The sequence below is a fragment of the Lynx canadensis genome, chromosome E1 (assembly GCF_007474595.2).
Source record: "Lynx canadensis isolate LIC74 chromosome E1, mLynCan4.pri.v2, whole genome shotgun sequence".
In the NCBI taxonomy this organism is placed as follows: Eukaryota; Metazoa; Chordata; class Mammalia; order Carnivora; family Felidae; genus Lynx; species Lynx canadensis.
In genome coordinates this window covers 48,554,157-48,567,741 of record NC_044316.2, presented here as the reverse complement: position 1 = coordinate 48,567,741, position 13,585 = coordinate 48,554,157, and the positions used below count along the sequence as shown (strand labels likewise).

General features: G+C 50.2%; 1 protein-coding gene across 1 annotated transcript in view; it reads left to right on the top strand.

The window, feature by feature from the left end:
- The window catches only part of RGS9 (regulator of G protein signaling 9), a 155,891-nt gene that overhangs the window by 129,800 nt on the left and 12,506 nt on the right, over window positions 1-13,585 (top strand). Inside the window, exons 7-11 of the mRNA XM_032595713.1 lie at window positions 1,959-2,072; window positions 4,091-4,206; window positions 7,965-8,052; window positions 10,341-10,479; window positions 12,953-13,038. Coding sequence (XP_032451604.1) covers window positions 1,959-2,072; window positions 4,091-4,206; window positions 7,965-8,052; window positions 10,341-10,479; window positions 12,953-13,038 — 543 coding nt within the window. The remainder of the gene's footprint in view (window positions 1-1,958; window positions 2,073-4,090; window positions 4,207-7,964; window positions 8,053-10,340; window positions 10,480-12,952; window positions 13,039-13,585) is intronic.

The window sequence follows — 13,585 nt, the reverse complement described above, 5'->3', positions numbered from 1 at the left end:
ATGTCCCTAATTAGTTGGTCTTGCTGAGGTTTGAACAAGAGGTGGGCAAGAGGAGAACTTTCCACTTTCAGGCAAACTTGAGCAGTCATGGGTTGACGTAAGAGCCTAAGGAACTCTGAGGGACAAAACCAGTCCCTTGAGGATTAAGTTCCTGGTTCCTCAGTCTGTGTAAGTGTCCAGGTCTCATCTTGGGTTAGCCAAGATCAGGAATGGGCATTTTTATACAAGTCTCGTCTTTCTTGGGATCCACTAAAGTGAGGATTGAGAAGGAGGGAAGAGTTGAAAGTTCATGAACTGTTCCTTGGGGCTCCTCAGTGGCCTGTGTTCCTGTCATTATTCACTCGAACTTATTACAGATATTTGAGTTATGTTTACTGATTCAACGCACTATCAAATGTCCATTGTTAATCTTTGATTTAAAATCCAGTGATGATAAACTGGAAATTTACATTTTATTTATTGAACATTCAGGGTACCTTGATCCAGTCTCTCATAGGATATTATTTGGGAGACACAAAAGGGTTTAGTGCCCCCCAAATGTAAGCACTTGTCCTTTTAAGATGTGGAATTCATTATAGGCCCACCTTGCTAACTCTAAGATTTTCCTGCACACATGAAAATGGACTTGGCTTACTTCTGGGGGGCGGGGGCACAGTGTGACTAATCATTTATTTTGGCCGTGTAAGATTTCAGTAACGGTACTATTCAAGATGGAAGGCGTTGTGTTTTGTCCAGTGCCTTTCTTCCAGTACTGTTAGGGGTTAGTCTCTTTGAAAAATCTTCGAATATCTTTTTTACCTCTTCCCCAATCCCTAGTTTGCAAACATGCCACCTGCCTGATAAAATGTGCCCTGACCTCACCCACATTTTCCAATGACTTCTGACTGCAGCTCCGTCACAGATGGGAGTGGACCCCTATACTCAGTGGACATTCACCTTGGGTTATAATGATCATCCCTGTTTCATGACAAAGTAAAAACCATCTCCTCCGATGTTCCGGAGACCCGATCTAATGAAACCAAGCAGAAAGAACATTGAAGGAGACTCGAAGGCTGTTGGATGCTTTTACCCCCACTTTCTAATTTTTATTTGTTTTAGTGCCTCGTTACCGTTGTATGACGTCATTTGTGTTTGGACCTGTGACGTAGTTTTCTTTTTTCTTCCCTTGAGTGGCTCCACTGTAGGGGCCTTGCTGAGAAATAGGAGGGTCTGGGGAGAAATGAAAGCAAGGGGCTCGAGTTCTGCACAGAACTCTACACCTCATGCTCGGGTGTATCTCTAGGGCATGGATTCCGTTCTATCAAAATCTCGTGGCTGGGGGCAGACTTCACGGCAGGTGTCTCATGTACACCGTGGATACAATTCCCCGCCTAAGGGGTAGAGGCACAGCAGGCTTTTCCAGACTGCCCGAACACCGGGAAATGTGCTGGCTAAGAAGGTCTAACTCACATAGAAGGAATTAGTTCTTGCTCACATTTGCAAAATTAGGCTTCACACCTCAGTGAGCCCACAGGTTTTGGAGGATGAATGCATTATCCTGATAAAGGGTAGAACCTGACGTGGCAGCAGAATCTCAGAGAGACCATGGCTGCCTCATGCTTCCAAGCAGGTGCCGAGACGCTGGTTCGAATACCGGGCACACGGCGTCGGCTTTGAATGTTGAAAACGCACGATAAAAGATAAAGAGCCTTTATTTTAATGAAATAGGTACAGGAGAGAGACTGCAAAGGGATTGGATGGGGAGACAGTGTTTCATCTCCCAAGTAGAGCCGGGACCAGATCCCGTCGAATACCTGCCGTTCCCGAGGGCTATTAGAGCGTTTTTCTAAGAAGACAGTAATAAGTATGTAACTAAATCGATAAAGAGGAAGGAGGGCAGGCTGGTCAATCAACCTGAGTATTGATTTTGTCTCTTGGGTGTTGAACTTCTAGGAAATCCTTTTCCGTTTGCTTTTCAGGATCGTCAAATACAGCGAGCAATTTCTGTCCAATGATGCCATCATGTCAGGCTGCCTCCCTAGCAATCCTTGGATAACAGATGACACCCAGTTCTGGGACTTGAATGCCAAATTGTATGTATTTGATACATTGGTGGTTTTTTTTTTTTTTAAATAGGTTTTCGAGTTACAATTCACATGCCATACAATTCACCCAATTAAAGCGTGCAGTTCGGTGGTTTCTACTGTATTCCTAGAGTCGTGCAACCATCACCACAGTTAATTTTAAAACATTTTCATCACCCAAATAAGAACCCTTCCCCCCCCACCCCTCCCGCCCTAGGCAACCACAAAAGTATCTTCTGTCTCAGCGCAGTTGCCCGCTTTGGACATTTCGTGTGAATGGAATCATATAACATGTGGTCTCTTTTCGCGTGATTAGCTTTTTTTTCTACTGAGCATAATGCTTTCAGGTTTTATCTGTATTGTATAGTGTATAATACATCCTTATTTATGGATGAATATCATCCATCCAGGGATGATAGTCACTGGAAAGACACACACTTTTTTATCCATTCATCGGTTGATGGACATTGGGTTATTTTGGTCTTTCAGCTATTATGAGTAATGCTGTGAACACGCACGTACAGGGTTTTGTGTGGACGTATGTTTTCATTTCTCTTGGGTATGTACCTAGGAGTAGAATGGCCGGGTCAAATGGTAACTCTATATTAACAAGATACTGTTTTTGAAAAGAAAACGACCATCTCTATGGCTTTGCCTTTTCGACGTCTAATTAGAGAACAAGTTCCTGGAGGGCGGGGCCCTGCACCTGCCTTGGCAATCGTACCACTCACTCCGTGGCTCTGTTAGTGAGTTTTGAGCAGTTGTCGCTGCTGATTGTGCCTATGTGAGCCTGTTGTTTGCCAGAGGGACAAAGGCAGAAATGCAGGAGAGCATCGGCCAATGAAGGAAGAAGAGAAGGTGTAACGGTCACATCAGAGGGAGAGGTAGAGGAAGAGGGGAGGAAGGAAGGGGCTGTAGGAGTGGATGAGGCAGGTGGGGTGATGGGGAAGATAGACAGCATCAGGTGCGTACCACAGTTTAGGTCACCACCGAGGCCATTGCCACGTAAGGCATCAGAAAGCCGTATTAAAATCACCTTGGGAGGCTTGACAACCAAAAGGTAAACAAAGCCCGATGTCCAGCCCTTACCCCCCGCAGCCTCTTAATTGGCCGGGGCTACCCTCGTATCCTCACCGGTGGTTTTGAAAAGCTCCCACTCGTTTTCATGAACAGCCGGGATTCGTGATACTGGTCTAGAGCAGTGTGGCTCCCAGTGTGGTCCTGAGACCAGCAGCTGCAACACGAGCAGGGAGCTGGTTAGAAATGCGAACTCTTGGGCCGGGGTCGTGGACTTGGAAGCCTTTGTTTCCAAGGGGCTGTGCCGGGTTCTGGAGAATTTCATAAGGAATGGGAAGAAAAGCCAACTCTTTTCCTGATTTTCTGGAATGTTAGGCCTCAGCCAGCTGCGCTCAGATGTCCCACCTGGGAGCTGGGAGACCCTTCCAAACACGGAGGGGGCGTGGGACTTGCATGTTGGAGGATGCTTTGGGAGAGGGCCCATCGGTGACCACAGGGTCTACCTGGGGCTCGGGGCCTGAGGGCAGGTAAAGGAGGAACCACAGACTCCCTCCCACCAGATGCCGGTGGTGAAGGGGCGTGGGGAGGGGTGGCAGTGACCACAGCTCGCGTCACCAGTGCTACTCTGGAAATCCTTCCTCTCTGGTCTGGTGTGGCAGCCTGACCGGCCCTCTGCTGGCCAGTCTCCACAAGCCTTGGAGGGCGCATCTGTGTTCCTTTGCCGGACCGTAAGGCTGTTGAATGTGGGCGTCCTTCTCGCCTCTGGGCCACCCGCTCTCCATAAGAGCCCCAGGGGACTTGTCCGAGGCTGCATTTTCCTAGCGAGGGATCACTTGTATTGTACGTTCGTGCAGGGATTGAGGGGGGGAGGATCGGGTTGAGCCCTGGGCGGAGGGACTCGTGAACTTGGGGGGGGGGGCTAAAGCCCCTCTCCCCCAGCCGGGCCACCCCCTGGCACGGCCCCTGTCTTGCATTGTGTCTGGTGCGTTTACAGATCATCATCTTTGCAGGGTGGAAATCCCAACCAAGATGCGGGTGGAGCGATGGGCTTTCAACTTCAGTGAACTGATCCGAGACCCCAAGGGCCGACAGAGCTTCCAGTACTTTCTCAAGAAAGAATTCAGTGGTGGGTCTTTTGATTTCGTTCACACATTTTTTGTTTGACAATTTTTTACTTTCAGCGACACACCTGTTAGAACTGTCTGGCAAAGCTTTCGAGGCTTTCTCGGTAGGTGTCTTCACAGCTCTGCGCCCGCGCGCTCTTCAACAGGCTCTTCTTGGACGTGTCCTTTCCATCCCTTCCAAGGGGCTCCATAGTGGGGGGTAGGGATGAGGGGTGTTGAATCTGCTAATGAAATCCGTCCGCCTTAGCATTACTCGCATGTGCAAGGGCCCGGTCCCCTCCGGCCGCTCTCTCACTTCCTCACCCTGATTCTACCGTCAGAGGCCAAGAGTCCCTCGCCAAGCCCTGGCCAGGAGGGAAGCGGAAAAACAAGCTTTCTCTTTTTGTCCCGAAGCCTGCTTTCCTTCAGCTCAGTGCTTCTCTGCCCGGGCTGTGCTTCCGGTTCAACTGGGGAGATTTTAAAAACACATCTGCCCGGATGCCTTCTCCAGAGGCTCCTTTTGTTTTTGTTTTTGTTTTGTTTTGGGTTTGGGGTGGGTTCTCTGCAGGCCTGAAAACTCTCCAGGTGATTATTCTAAGACATGGCTGAGCTCTAGAACCATCTCACCTCCTGCCCTACTTCCTTCAGGGCCTTGGGAGTGTGCCGATTTTAGTGGGACGGGCGGGGCCCCGTTTTCTACTCCTGGTGTCTCAGAGACACACACTCTGGGAGTCCCCGCATGGTAGTAGGGAGGCACTGGTGACTTTTTCAAACACACTGCCCCGAGAAACACCTGGGAAAACGAAAGGCCAGATTAAAACCGGTTTCATCAGGCCAAACATTCAATTGGCTTCACCAGCGTTGGCTGAGATGTGTGCTTTTATGGGATTCGTCATCTGCTTACTGAATCCCCCCAGCCCTGCAAAGCATCCCATTTGAACCTCGCTTCTCAGCTGCTGGCTCCCAGGACCCATTTGTCCAGGGGGTTGCGCCTGAACTAATCCCAGGGGACAGGCCATTAGCCTCTTTGACCGCCTGATGCAGCGCATCACATTATAATGTGGATCCCTGACAATCCTCTCTAATCAAGCCTAATTGCCATGATAACGGTAAAACCCAGAACAGATGATGGGAAAGGCAAGTGCCTTTAGCTGGGGCCCCTGGAGCGACCGGAGAATAAGAGGATAGGCTGCCATCTAGTGGCAAAACGACAAACCACACCCCCGGGCCGATCCCGTCCATTACTTAGTGACAGCGAGATCACGTTGAAAAGACTTCCCTGTTAATTCTGATGGGGTAGGTGGGTGGCTCAGTCAGTGAAGCATCCCTCCTGATTTCAGATCAGGTCATATATCACTCTCACAGCTCGTGGGTTCGACCCCCGTAGGGCTCTCTCTACCCCCCCCACCCCGCAAACTAAAGAAATGTAAAAAAAAAAGCAACACAAACTTCGGTGATTCCTCATGAGATTCCCAAGGCTTCAGATATAAACAGGGAAGATGAATCATCGGTTTTCTTATTTAATTAAAATTTAAAAAAAATTGAGATAGACTTCACATACCATAAATACACAGACCGTGTAATTCACATGCCATAATCCTTTCAAAGTGTACAAAGCAGTGATTTTTAGTACATTCACAAAGTCGCACAACCATCAACACTATAGAATTATAGAACGTTTTCGCCACCTCCAAAACAAACCCCTTACTCATTAAAAGTCAAGCCCTATTCCTCTCTCCTCCTCTGCCCCCCACTACTTTCTCCTCCACCCCCGCCCCCCTCCCCCAGTCCTAGGCGACCACTCATTTATTTTCTATCTTCATGGGTCTGCCTGTTCTGGACATTTCCTATAAATGGAATTATACACTGTGTGGCTTTTTGTCTTTCCCGCAGCAAAGCGTTTTCAGGGTTCATCTCTGCTATGGCGTTGGGCAGTGGTTCAGTTCTTTTCATGACCAAATAATACTCCACGGTGTGGATATACCGCATTTTGTCTATCCGCTCATCATTTGGTGGCCCTTGGGGTGGTTAAGACTTTTTGGCTATCGCGAATAATGCTGCTCTGCACATTCATGTACACATTTTCGTGTGCTCGTTTAGTGTTTTATGGCCGTAAAATATTCATGACATGAAATGTATCATTTTAACCATCTTTACAGGTACAGTTTGGTTCAGTATCTCCAACGCTGCCGTTCCACCGTCTCCACCATCTGACTCCAGAACTTTTTTATCTTCCCCAACGGAAACTCTGTCCCGTTAAACACTAACTCGCCAGTCTCCCTTCCCCCAGCTCCCAGCGACCGCCATTTTCCTTTCTGTCTCTGTGAATGTGACTGTTTTAGGTACCTCGTATAAGTAGAATCATATGTTTTTTTTTGTCCATTTGAACTGGCTTATTTCAAGGTGCATCCCTGTTGTAGCCCATGTTAGAATTTTATTCCTTGTGAAGGCTGAATCAGGCACCTGGGTGGCTCAGTCAGTTGAGCATCTGACTTCAGCTCAGGTCATGATCTCAGGTTGGTGGGTCTGAGCCCCACGTGGGGCTCGCTGCTTTCAGGGCAGAGCTCGCTTCAGCTCCTCTGTTTCCCTCTCTCTCCGTCCATCTCCCATTCACACACTCTCTCTCAAAACTCAATAAACATTAAACAAAAGAGGCTGAAGGTGGAATCATATCCCATTGTAGGTATAGACCACGTTCTGGGTATCCATTCACCTGCTGGTGGACATTTTTGTTTCGCACCTTTGGCTGTTGTGAATAACTGCTCATTTAACCTAAAGCAATCAGCTATCTTGTGCCCTGGGTGAGGTGGTCTGCATTGCACCCGATGTGAAACCGACGCCTGTCCCTTAAAAGCATCGCTGGCCTGTTTATTCGTGCCTGTGATCTCAGTCCTCAGAACACCCTGAAGTTCATGCCGAAGAGGAGGGACCTGTATAGGGTTATGGGACAGATGTCAACTAGCTTAGGATTGTGCGGCTTTTTCCATTCCGAAGCACCTGGGAGCTTTCCAGAAAATGCTGTGAAAGGAGACGAGGGGGAGTTCTTGTCTATTTCCCCACACCACGGTGTGCTGTGATTTACAAGCACGTGCGCGCGCGTGCACACACACAGGCACTTGCTGTCCCCCTGGTGTGATCATCTTTATTTTCTCAGGCAAAAATGACCACCTGGGACGATGGCGCCAGAGTATTCACCTTCCTTGTGGGTGCCGTGGAGACGGATTAGAGAGTTTTACGTTGAAAGGAAGGGAAGGCTCTGGAGGAGACTGGCTTTTCCTTCTGGAGTCTGTCTGGCTCGGGTGACCCTCTGTTATGTCCCCCGCTGGCCAGGCCTTCCCTGAGAGTGAGTCTGTTGGCTTCGCTGCCTGTGTAGCCTCTCTGGAAGCACCTTTGGCTGGAGGGGCTATCAAAGGGGGGGGCGGGGCTATACACGCCAAGGAGGCAGAAGTCACGTGCAGTCACTGAACATGAGCAAAGCAAACGGGGACCTTTATGGAGAAAGCCTGTCGTGTAGCAGTAGATGTTCACAAGCCTAATCAGATGCCGACTTGCTCGAGCAATATTTGCTACAGCTAAATTCCAGACAGGCAAGCCTGGGACAGTCCTATCTTTGTCTAGCCTCACAGGGTGCCCTGGTTTGTTCTGCAGAGGGAAGGAAGGTGTTCACTGGGCTGGGGACCGAATCCACCCCAGCTGACCCGTCTCCTTTCTTTCTTCTTTTCTTCGCCCGCCTTCGTTCCTGCTTGGCTTTCATCTGCGTGGACCCCGCCTCCTCGTGCAGGGGAGAATCTGGGATTCTGGGAAGCCTGTGAAGATCTGAAGTACGGAGATCAGTCCAAGGTCAAGGAGAAAGCGGAGGAGATTTACAAGTGAGGACCAGCCAGATTGTTGGGAGAGCTGCCCGGGGGGCCTCTGCTGGCCACCCCCTTGCGTTTGAGGTTGAGATCGAATGGGAGGGACCGCATTCCTGGTGTGGGCCTTAGTCACTGCACCTGCCGTGCTATGGATAGCTATGTCCTCGCTAAGGCTTGGGGCTCCCTCGGAAGAAAGTCTGGGAAGGCGCATGATGTCACCGCCCTGCACCAAGGGGGATGTGCTCAGGAGTTAAAGCAGGCTGCCCCGAGTTATAGTGCAAAGTGCTTTGTCTTTGACCAAACCCCCCCTTAGATGTCCCGAGAGGGGTGTGCGCGTGTGCGTGTTTGAGAGGAGAGAGACAACAGGTGGTGTAGGAAAACTTCCTCTCCCCAGTCATCTTGCAGAAGTCAGGACCACGAAGAGAGGGAGATCCCCCAAGCCTCTGGGACCGTGCACCCCGCTTGGGCGTACAAATGTGCGTACATCTCTAATCTTGCACCTAATGGCTGTAGGTCCCACTTGCTCGTTCTAGCAGTGAGTCTTTCTGCTCCAGCCCTGCCTTTCCCCTAAGCCACCCTCTGTGTTACCCAGGAAGCAGGGGTTCCAGTTCAGAGGGCCTCAGAGGGCCAGGCCTCCCTCTCATGGCCCGGTAGAGAGAGAGACAGAGAGAGAGAGAGAGAGAGAGAGAGAGACAGCCGGTGCTGCCGGGTGCCGAGCGGTTGAGATCTGCACCCTCCCTCCCCCGAGCACTGGACGTAGGGGACACCAGTCTTGGGCTCTGAGTGCCCAGCACGTTCGGGTCGTACTCACATGTGTAGCCATGGTTGTCAAAGCCCTGCTGCCGTGCTGGGCTGGGACCAGTCCCCGGCAGCCAGCGGACTGTGGCGCTGAGCTTGGGGCAGCAGGCCAGGGGGCCCCTCCCCTCTGTGCACTCGTCCATCTCAACCTCTGGTGTCCCTCCAGCGGACTCAGAGTGGACCACTGCAACTTTGGGAAAGGCACCCATAACACTGAAGGCAAGAGCTGGAGGTCTCGGGCCTCACGCTTGGAGGCTTCTGCACTTTCTCAACAACGTGTCCACCTCCTCCCACGCAAGGACTGTGCACCGAGAGAGACGGGTGACGGAGGGATTGTGGTTCCAGGAAGGTCCTGTGACATCCTTCCCGGGAACAGTGGCACCTGACTGCCCCCCCCCCCCACACACACATACCCTAACTCCAAAAATCCACTGTAAGAAAACTAGCTGTCTTCACCTTTATAGCAGCTTCCTTTCTCCCCAGGGTCCCCGGGTATGTAATGTTAGTCTGAATCCCCAAATTAAATTTTGTTTAATGTTTATTTATTTTGGAGAGAGAGAGAGACAGAGAGAGACAGAGAGACAGAGCGTGAGTAGGGGAGGGTCAGAGAGAGGGAGACATAGAATCTGAAGCAGGCTCCAGGCTTCAAGCTGTCAGCACAGAGCCCGAGGTGGGGCTCGAACTCATGAACCGCGAGATCATGACCTGAGCTGAAGTTGGACACTTAACCGACTGAGCCACCCAGGCGCCCCTAAATCTCCAAATTTTAACGTACAGCTGCATAGTGTGGCAAAACATTCACGCATCTCTAACCCTGAAACAACTCAGAAGGGGGAGCAGTGGGGAGCCATGTGGCTGGGTTTGGGTTCTCTCTGGGACCGTTAGCAAGGATGCCCTCGTCATCCACCCTCTGGGCGCTGGGACTGTAGGTTGCTTCCCGACCCAGCATTTGAGATTCATTTCTAAATGCATCTAGAGCGCCTGGCTGGCTCCGTCAGTGGAGCAGACGACTCTTGATCTCGGGGGCAGTGGGTTTGAGCCTCACGTTGGGGATAGAGATTACTTGAAAAAAAATTTTTTTTTTCTAAATACATCTAGTCTGGGCCAAAGGAGAGCAGGGGCCCTGGGACACCTGTTTGGGGGTGTCTCAGCCTGGTTCCAGGTGGGCCCCAAATCCTGGTGAATAAGGCAGAAGGCATTACGTTGGAAATTGGATTCTTTATTCTAACGCCTGGTGTTGCCCACCAACATTTTGTTTTCTCTCTTAGGGGTGGGGGACGCTAAAGTGAAATATTCCCCTTCTGAAGACTGGCGTGACTGTTTTCTTGCGTCTGAGAAATGTCACGTGACAACCTGTTCAGGGCTCTTTCCTGTCTCCTAAAAAAAAAGGACCGCTTTCATTCCCGGTGACCTGAGTCATGTCAGTCCCTCCCTCCCAAGCGGCTGTGAACTTTCATTCACGGACTTGGGTTAGCTACTCGCTAACATTTCCCTCCCTGCTCCAGGCTATTCTTGGCCCCCGGGGCGAGGCGGTGGATAAACATAGATGGCAAAACCATGGACATCACGGTCAAGGGGCTGAGGCACCCTCACCGCTACGTGCTGGACGCCGCGCAAACCCACATCTACATGCTCATGAAGAAGGTAGGTGGGGCCGGTGCTGATGGCACGTCGGGGCCAGGGAGCCCTTCCCTTCCCAGGCACCAGGGAAATACGGGAACAAAGGGAGATGCCGGGTGGCTTCCTTTGCTGGTGTTGAGATGCAGGATGGTCAACTTGCACCTGTCCGCTGGTCTGGAACCTTGCCGAGCCCCCAGTCTTGGTGGCTGGGAAGGACCACTTACAGGTGCTGTGTGTGTCCTTAGGGGCTGTCGCTCTGTGGTGGCCGTAGAGGCAGTCATGACGCTGGTGATGATAGCGTTGCTGTAACAGCTGTTCTTTACCGAGCGGCTTGGGAGGTGCGGTCATGATGCAGAGCATGGAACTTTGTACCAAGGACAACCCATGGGACAGGACTTGCTTCTCCAGGGTCCAGTGGTTGTCCAGGGTCTCCCGGAGGTAGAGTCGAGAGTCCAACTGTGTCTGCCTGCATCCAGAGGCTGAGCTCTTAGTCTCTTCTCGAGAATGGTGGCAGTTAAGGTGGCCCTGGCCCTAAGCAAATATCTCATTTGCTGGAGGAGGGGAAGGTTAGTACCCGAAAGAGACAAATGTGGTGTGATTCTGGTAAAACCCTGTGCGAATTCAGGTAGCTTTCTGGGTTATGTTTTGTTTTTTTTTTTTAATTTTTTTTTAACGTTTTATTTATTTTTGAGACAGGGAGAGACAGAGCATGAACAGGGGAGGGGCAGAGAGAGAGAGAGAGGGAGACGCAGAATCGGAAACAGGCTCCAGGCTCTGAGCGGTCAGCACAGAGCCCGACGCGGGGCTCGAACTCATGGACCGCGAGATCGTGACCTGGGCCGAAGTTGGCCGCTCAACCAACTGAGCCACCCAGGCGCCCCTGGGTTATGTTTTTTAAAATGTTTATTTATTTATTTTGAGAGAGGGAGAAGGGCAGAGAGAGAGAGAATCCCAAGCAAGCTCTGCACTGTCAGCTCAGACCCCAAGTCGGGTTTCGATCCCACAACCCTGGGATCATGACCTGAGCCAAAATCAAGAGTCAGACGCTTAACCGACTGAGCCACCCAGGCACCCCACATTTTGATTCTTAAAAATGTGCTTTTTTTAATGAAAAAAAGGGGGGTGCCTGGGTGGCTCTGTCGGTTGAGTGTCCGACTTTGGCTCAGGTCATGATCTCGCGGTTCATGACTTTGAGCCCCGTGTTGGGCTCTGTGCTGACAGCTCAGAGCCTGGAGCCTGCTTCAGGTTCCGTGTCTCCCTCTCTCTGTGACCCTCCCCCGCTCACACTTGGTCTCTGTCTCTCAAAAATAAATAAATATTAAAAAAATTTTTTTAATGTGATTTTTTTATACAACCTTTTACAGAGATACCCAGGAAAGCCAGATAGTAGCCAGAAAAAAACAGAGCCGTGGGTAACTTAAGGACAGTGTATACGCTTAGTAGATTGTGTGTCACGAGAGGCTGTGTCCTATGACAATAAAGTCAACATGACCCACCAATCCATAGTCCCCGCTCCCAACCTCTGTCCTGGTTCTTGTAACTTTCACTGCTACTGCTTGGTTTTTAGAATGGCACTGTTTTGATAAATTTGAAAAACCCTTGGTCCCTACATCGTTGCTGTGGGCTTTGTCCCGTATTTGTTAGAACGAGAGTTTTGAGTTGAACCTGCACGTAACGAGCATTTGTGAAGCGAGTTCTCTGAACCTGGAAATACCCGCATAAGAGGAATCTGAGTCTTGGTTTTTCTTTTTCTTTTTCTTCACTTATTTTGAGAGAGAGCATGTGTGAGAGGGGCAGAGAAAGAAAGAGAGAGAGAGAGGGAGAGGAGAGAGAATCCCAAGCAGGCTCCGCATTGTCATTGCAGAGCCCGATGTGGGTCTCAAACTCATGAATTGTGAGCTCATGACCTGAGCTGAAATCGAGTCGGATGCTTAACTGACGGAGCCACCCAGGTGCCCCCTTGTTTTGTTTTGTTTTCTCTCGCTTTTATATCTAAGTTCAGGGCAGAAAGGGATGTTCATGGGCATCAAGGTGGACTCCATGCTCATGGCTGTTCATTTTCCTTGGAGGCAGATACTGGGCGGGAGAGGTGGGATACAAGTGTCCTCTCATGCTTACTTGGCTGAAGCCCCCCCAGGTGGATTTTAGTGGGGGGGTTATAGACAGTTCTCTAAACCAAAGTGTAGCAGAATCAACGGGATGCTTCTTAAGACTCCAACTGTCCCATCCTGGGCATTTCTGACTTAGTGGGACTGGGGAGGGGGCCTGAAGATGTGCATTCGTAGCAAGTTGCCAAGTGAAATTGACTCTGCGGGTCCAGGGGCCGTACTTGACCACAGTTGCTTTAGCCGCACACCTGAATGCCTTTCCCGCAAGGGTACAGGTTCTCTTAACTTTGCCATCTGACTGCCCAGGGAGGGCTTGAAAACGGCAAGTGTATGTGTTTGATTTGACACCTCCCCTCTCGTAATTACCGTTTTTCTCTTGTTCCCCCTAGGATTCTTATGCTCGCTATTTAAAATCTCCAATCTATAAGGAAATGCTGGCCAAAGCCATTGAACCTCAGGAAACCACCAAGAGAAGGCAAGTGGGATGGACTGTAATTGCTGGTTGCCTGCTGTTTTGTTTACAGAGAAGTGAGGGTCTTTTTCAGCCAAATGGTCATGATTGAGATACTTGCTTGATGAAAATATTGGGAACTGGGAAGGATTTCGTAGGGGTATGATTGCCTCATTGGCTTCATAATGCCCTGAATTAACCCCGGCAAGATTTCCTTAGTAATTACTGCCACTAAGTTTTGTTTCTCTTACTCTGGTTTGGAAGAGTTCTGATTATCAGACCGATAATTACCCTATGGCAAATGGAAGCATCTCATTGGTTTTTTAATTTGCTAGCCTTCTTGGGGCGCCTGGGTGGCTCAGTCGGCTAAGCGTCCGATTTCGGCTCAGGTCATGATCTCACGGTTCGTGGGTTCGAGCCCCGAGTCAGGCTCTGTGCTGACGGCTCAGAGCCTGGAGCCTGCTTCGGATTCTGTGTCTCCCTTGCTCTCTGCCCCTCCCCTGCTCGTGTTCTGTCTCCCTCTCAAAAAGAAATAAACATTAAAAAATTTAAAATTTAAAATTTTTTTAAA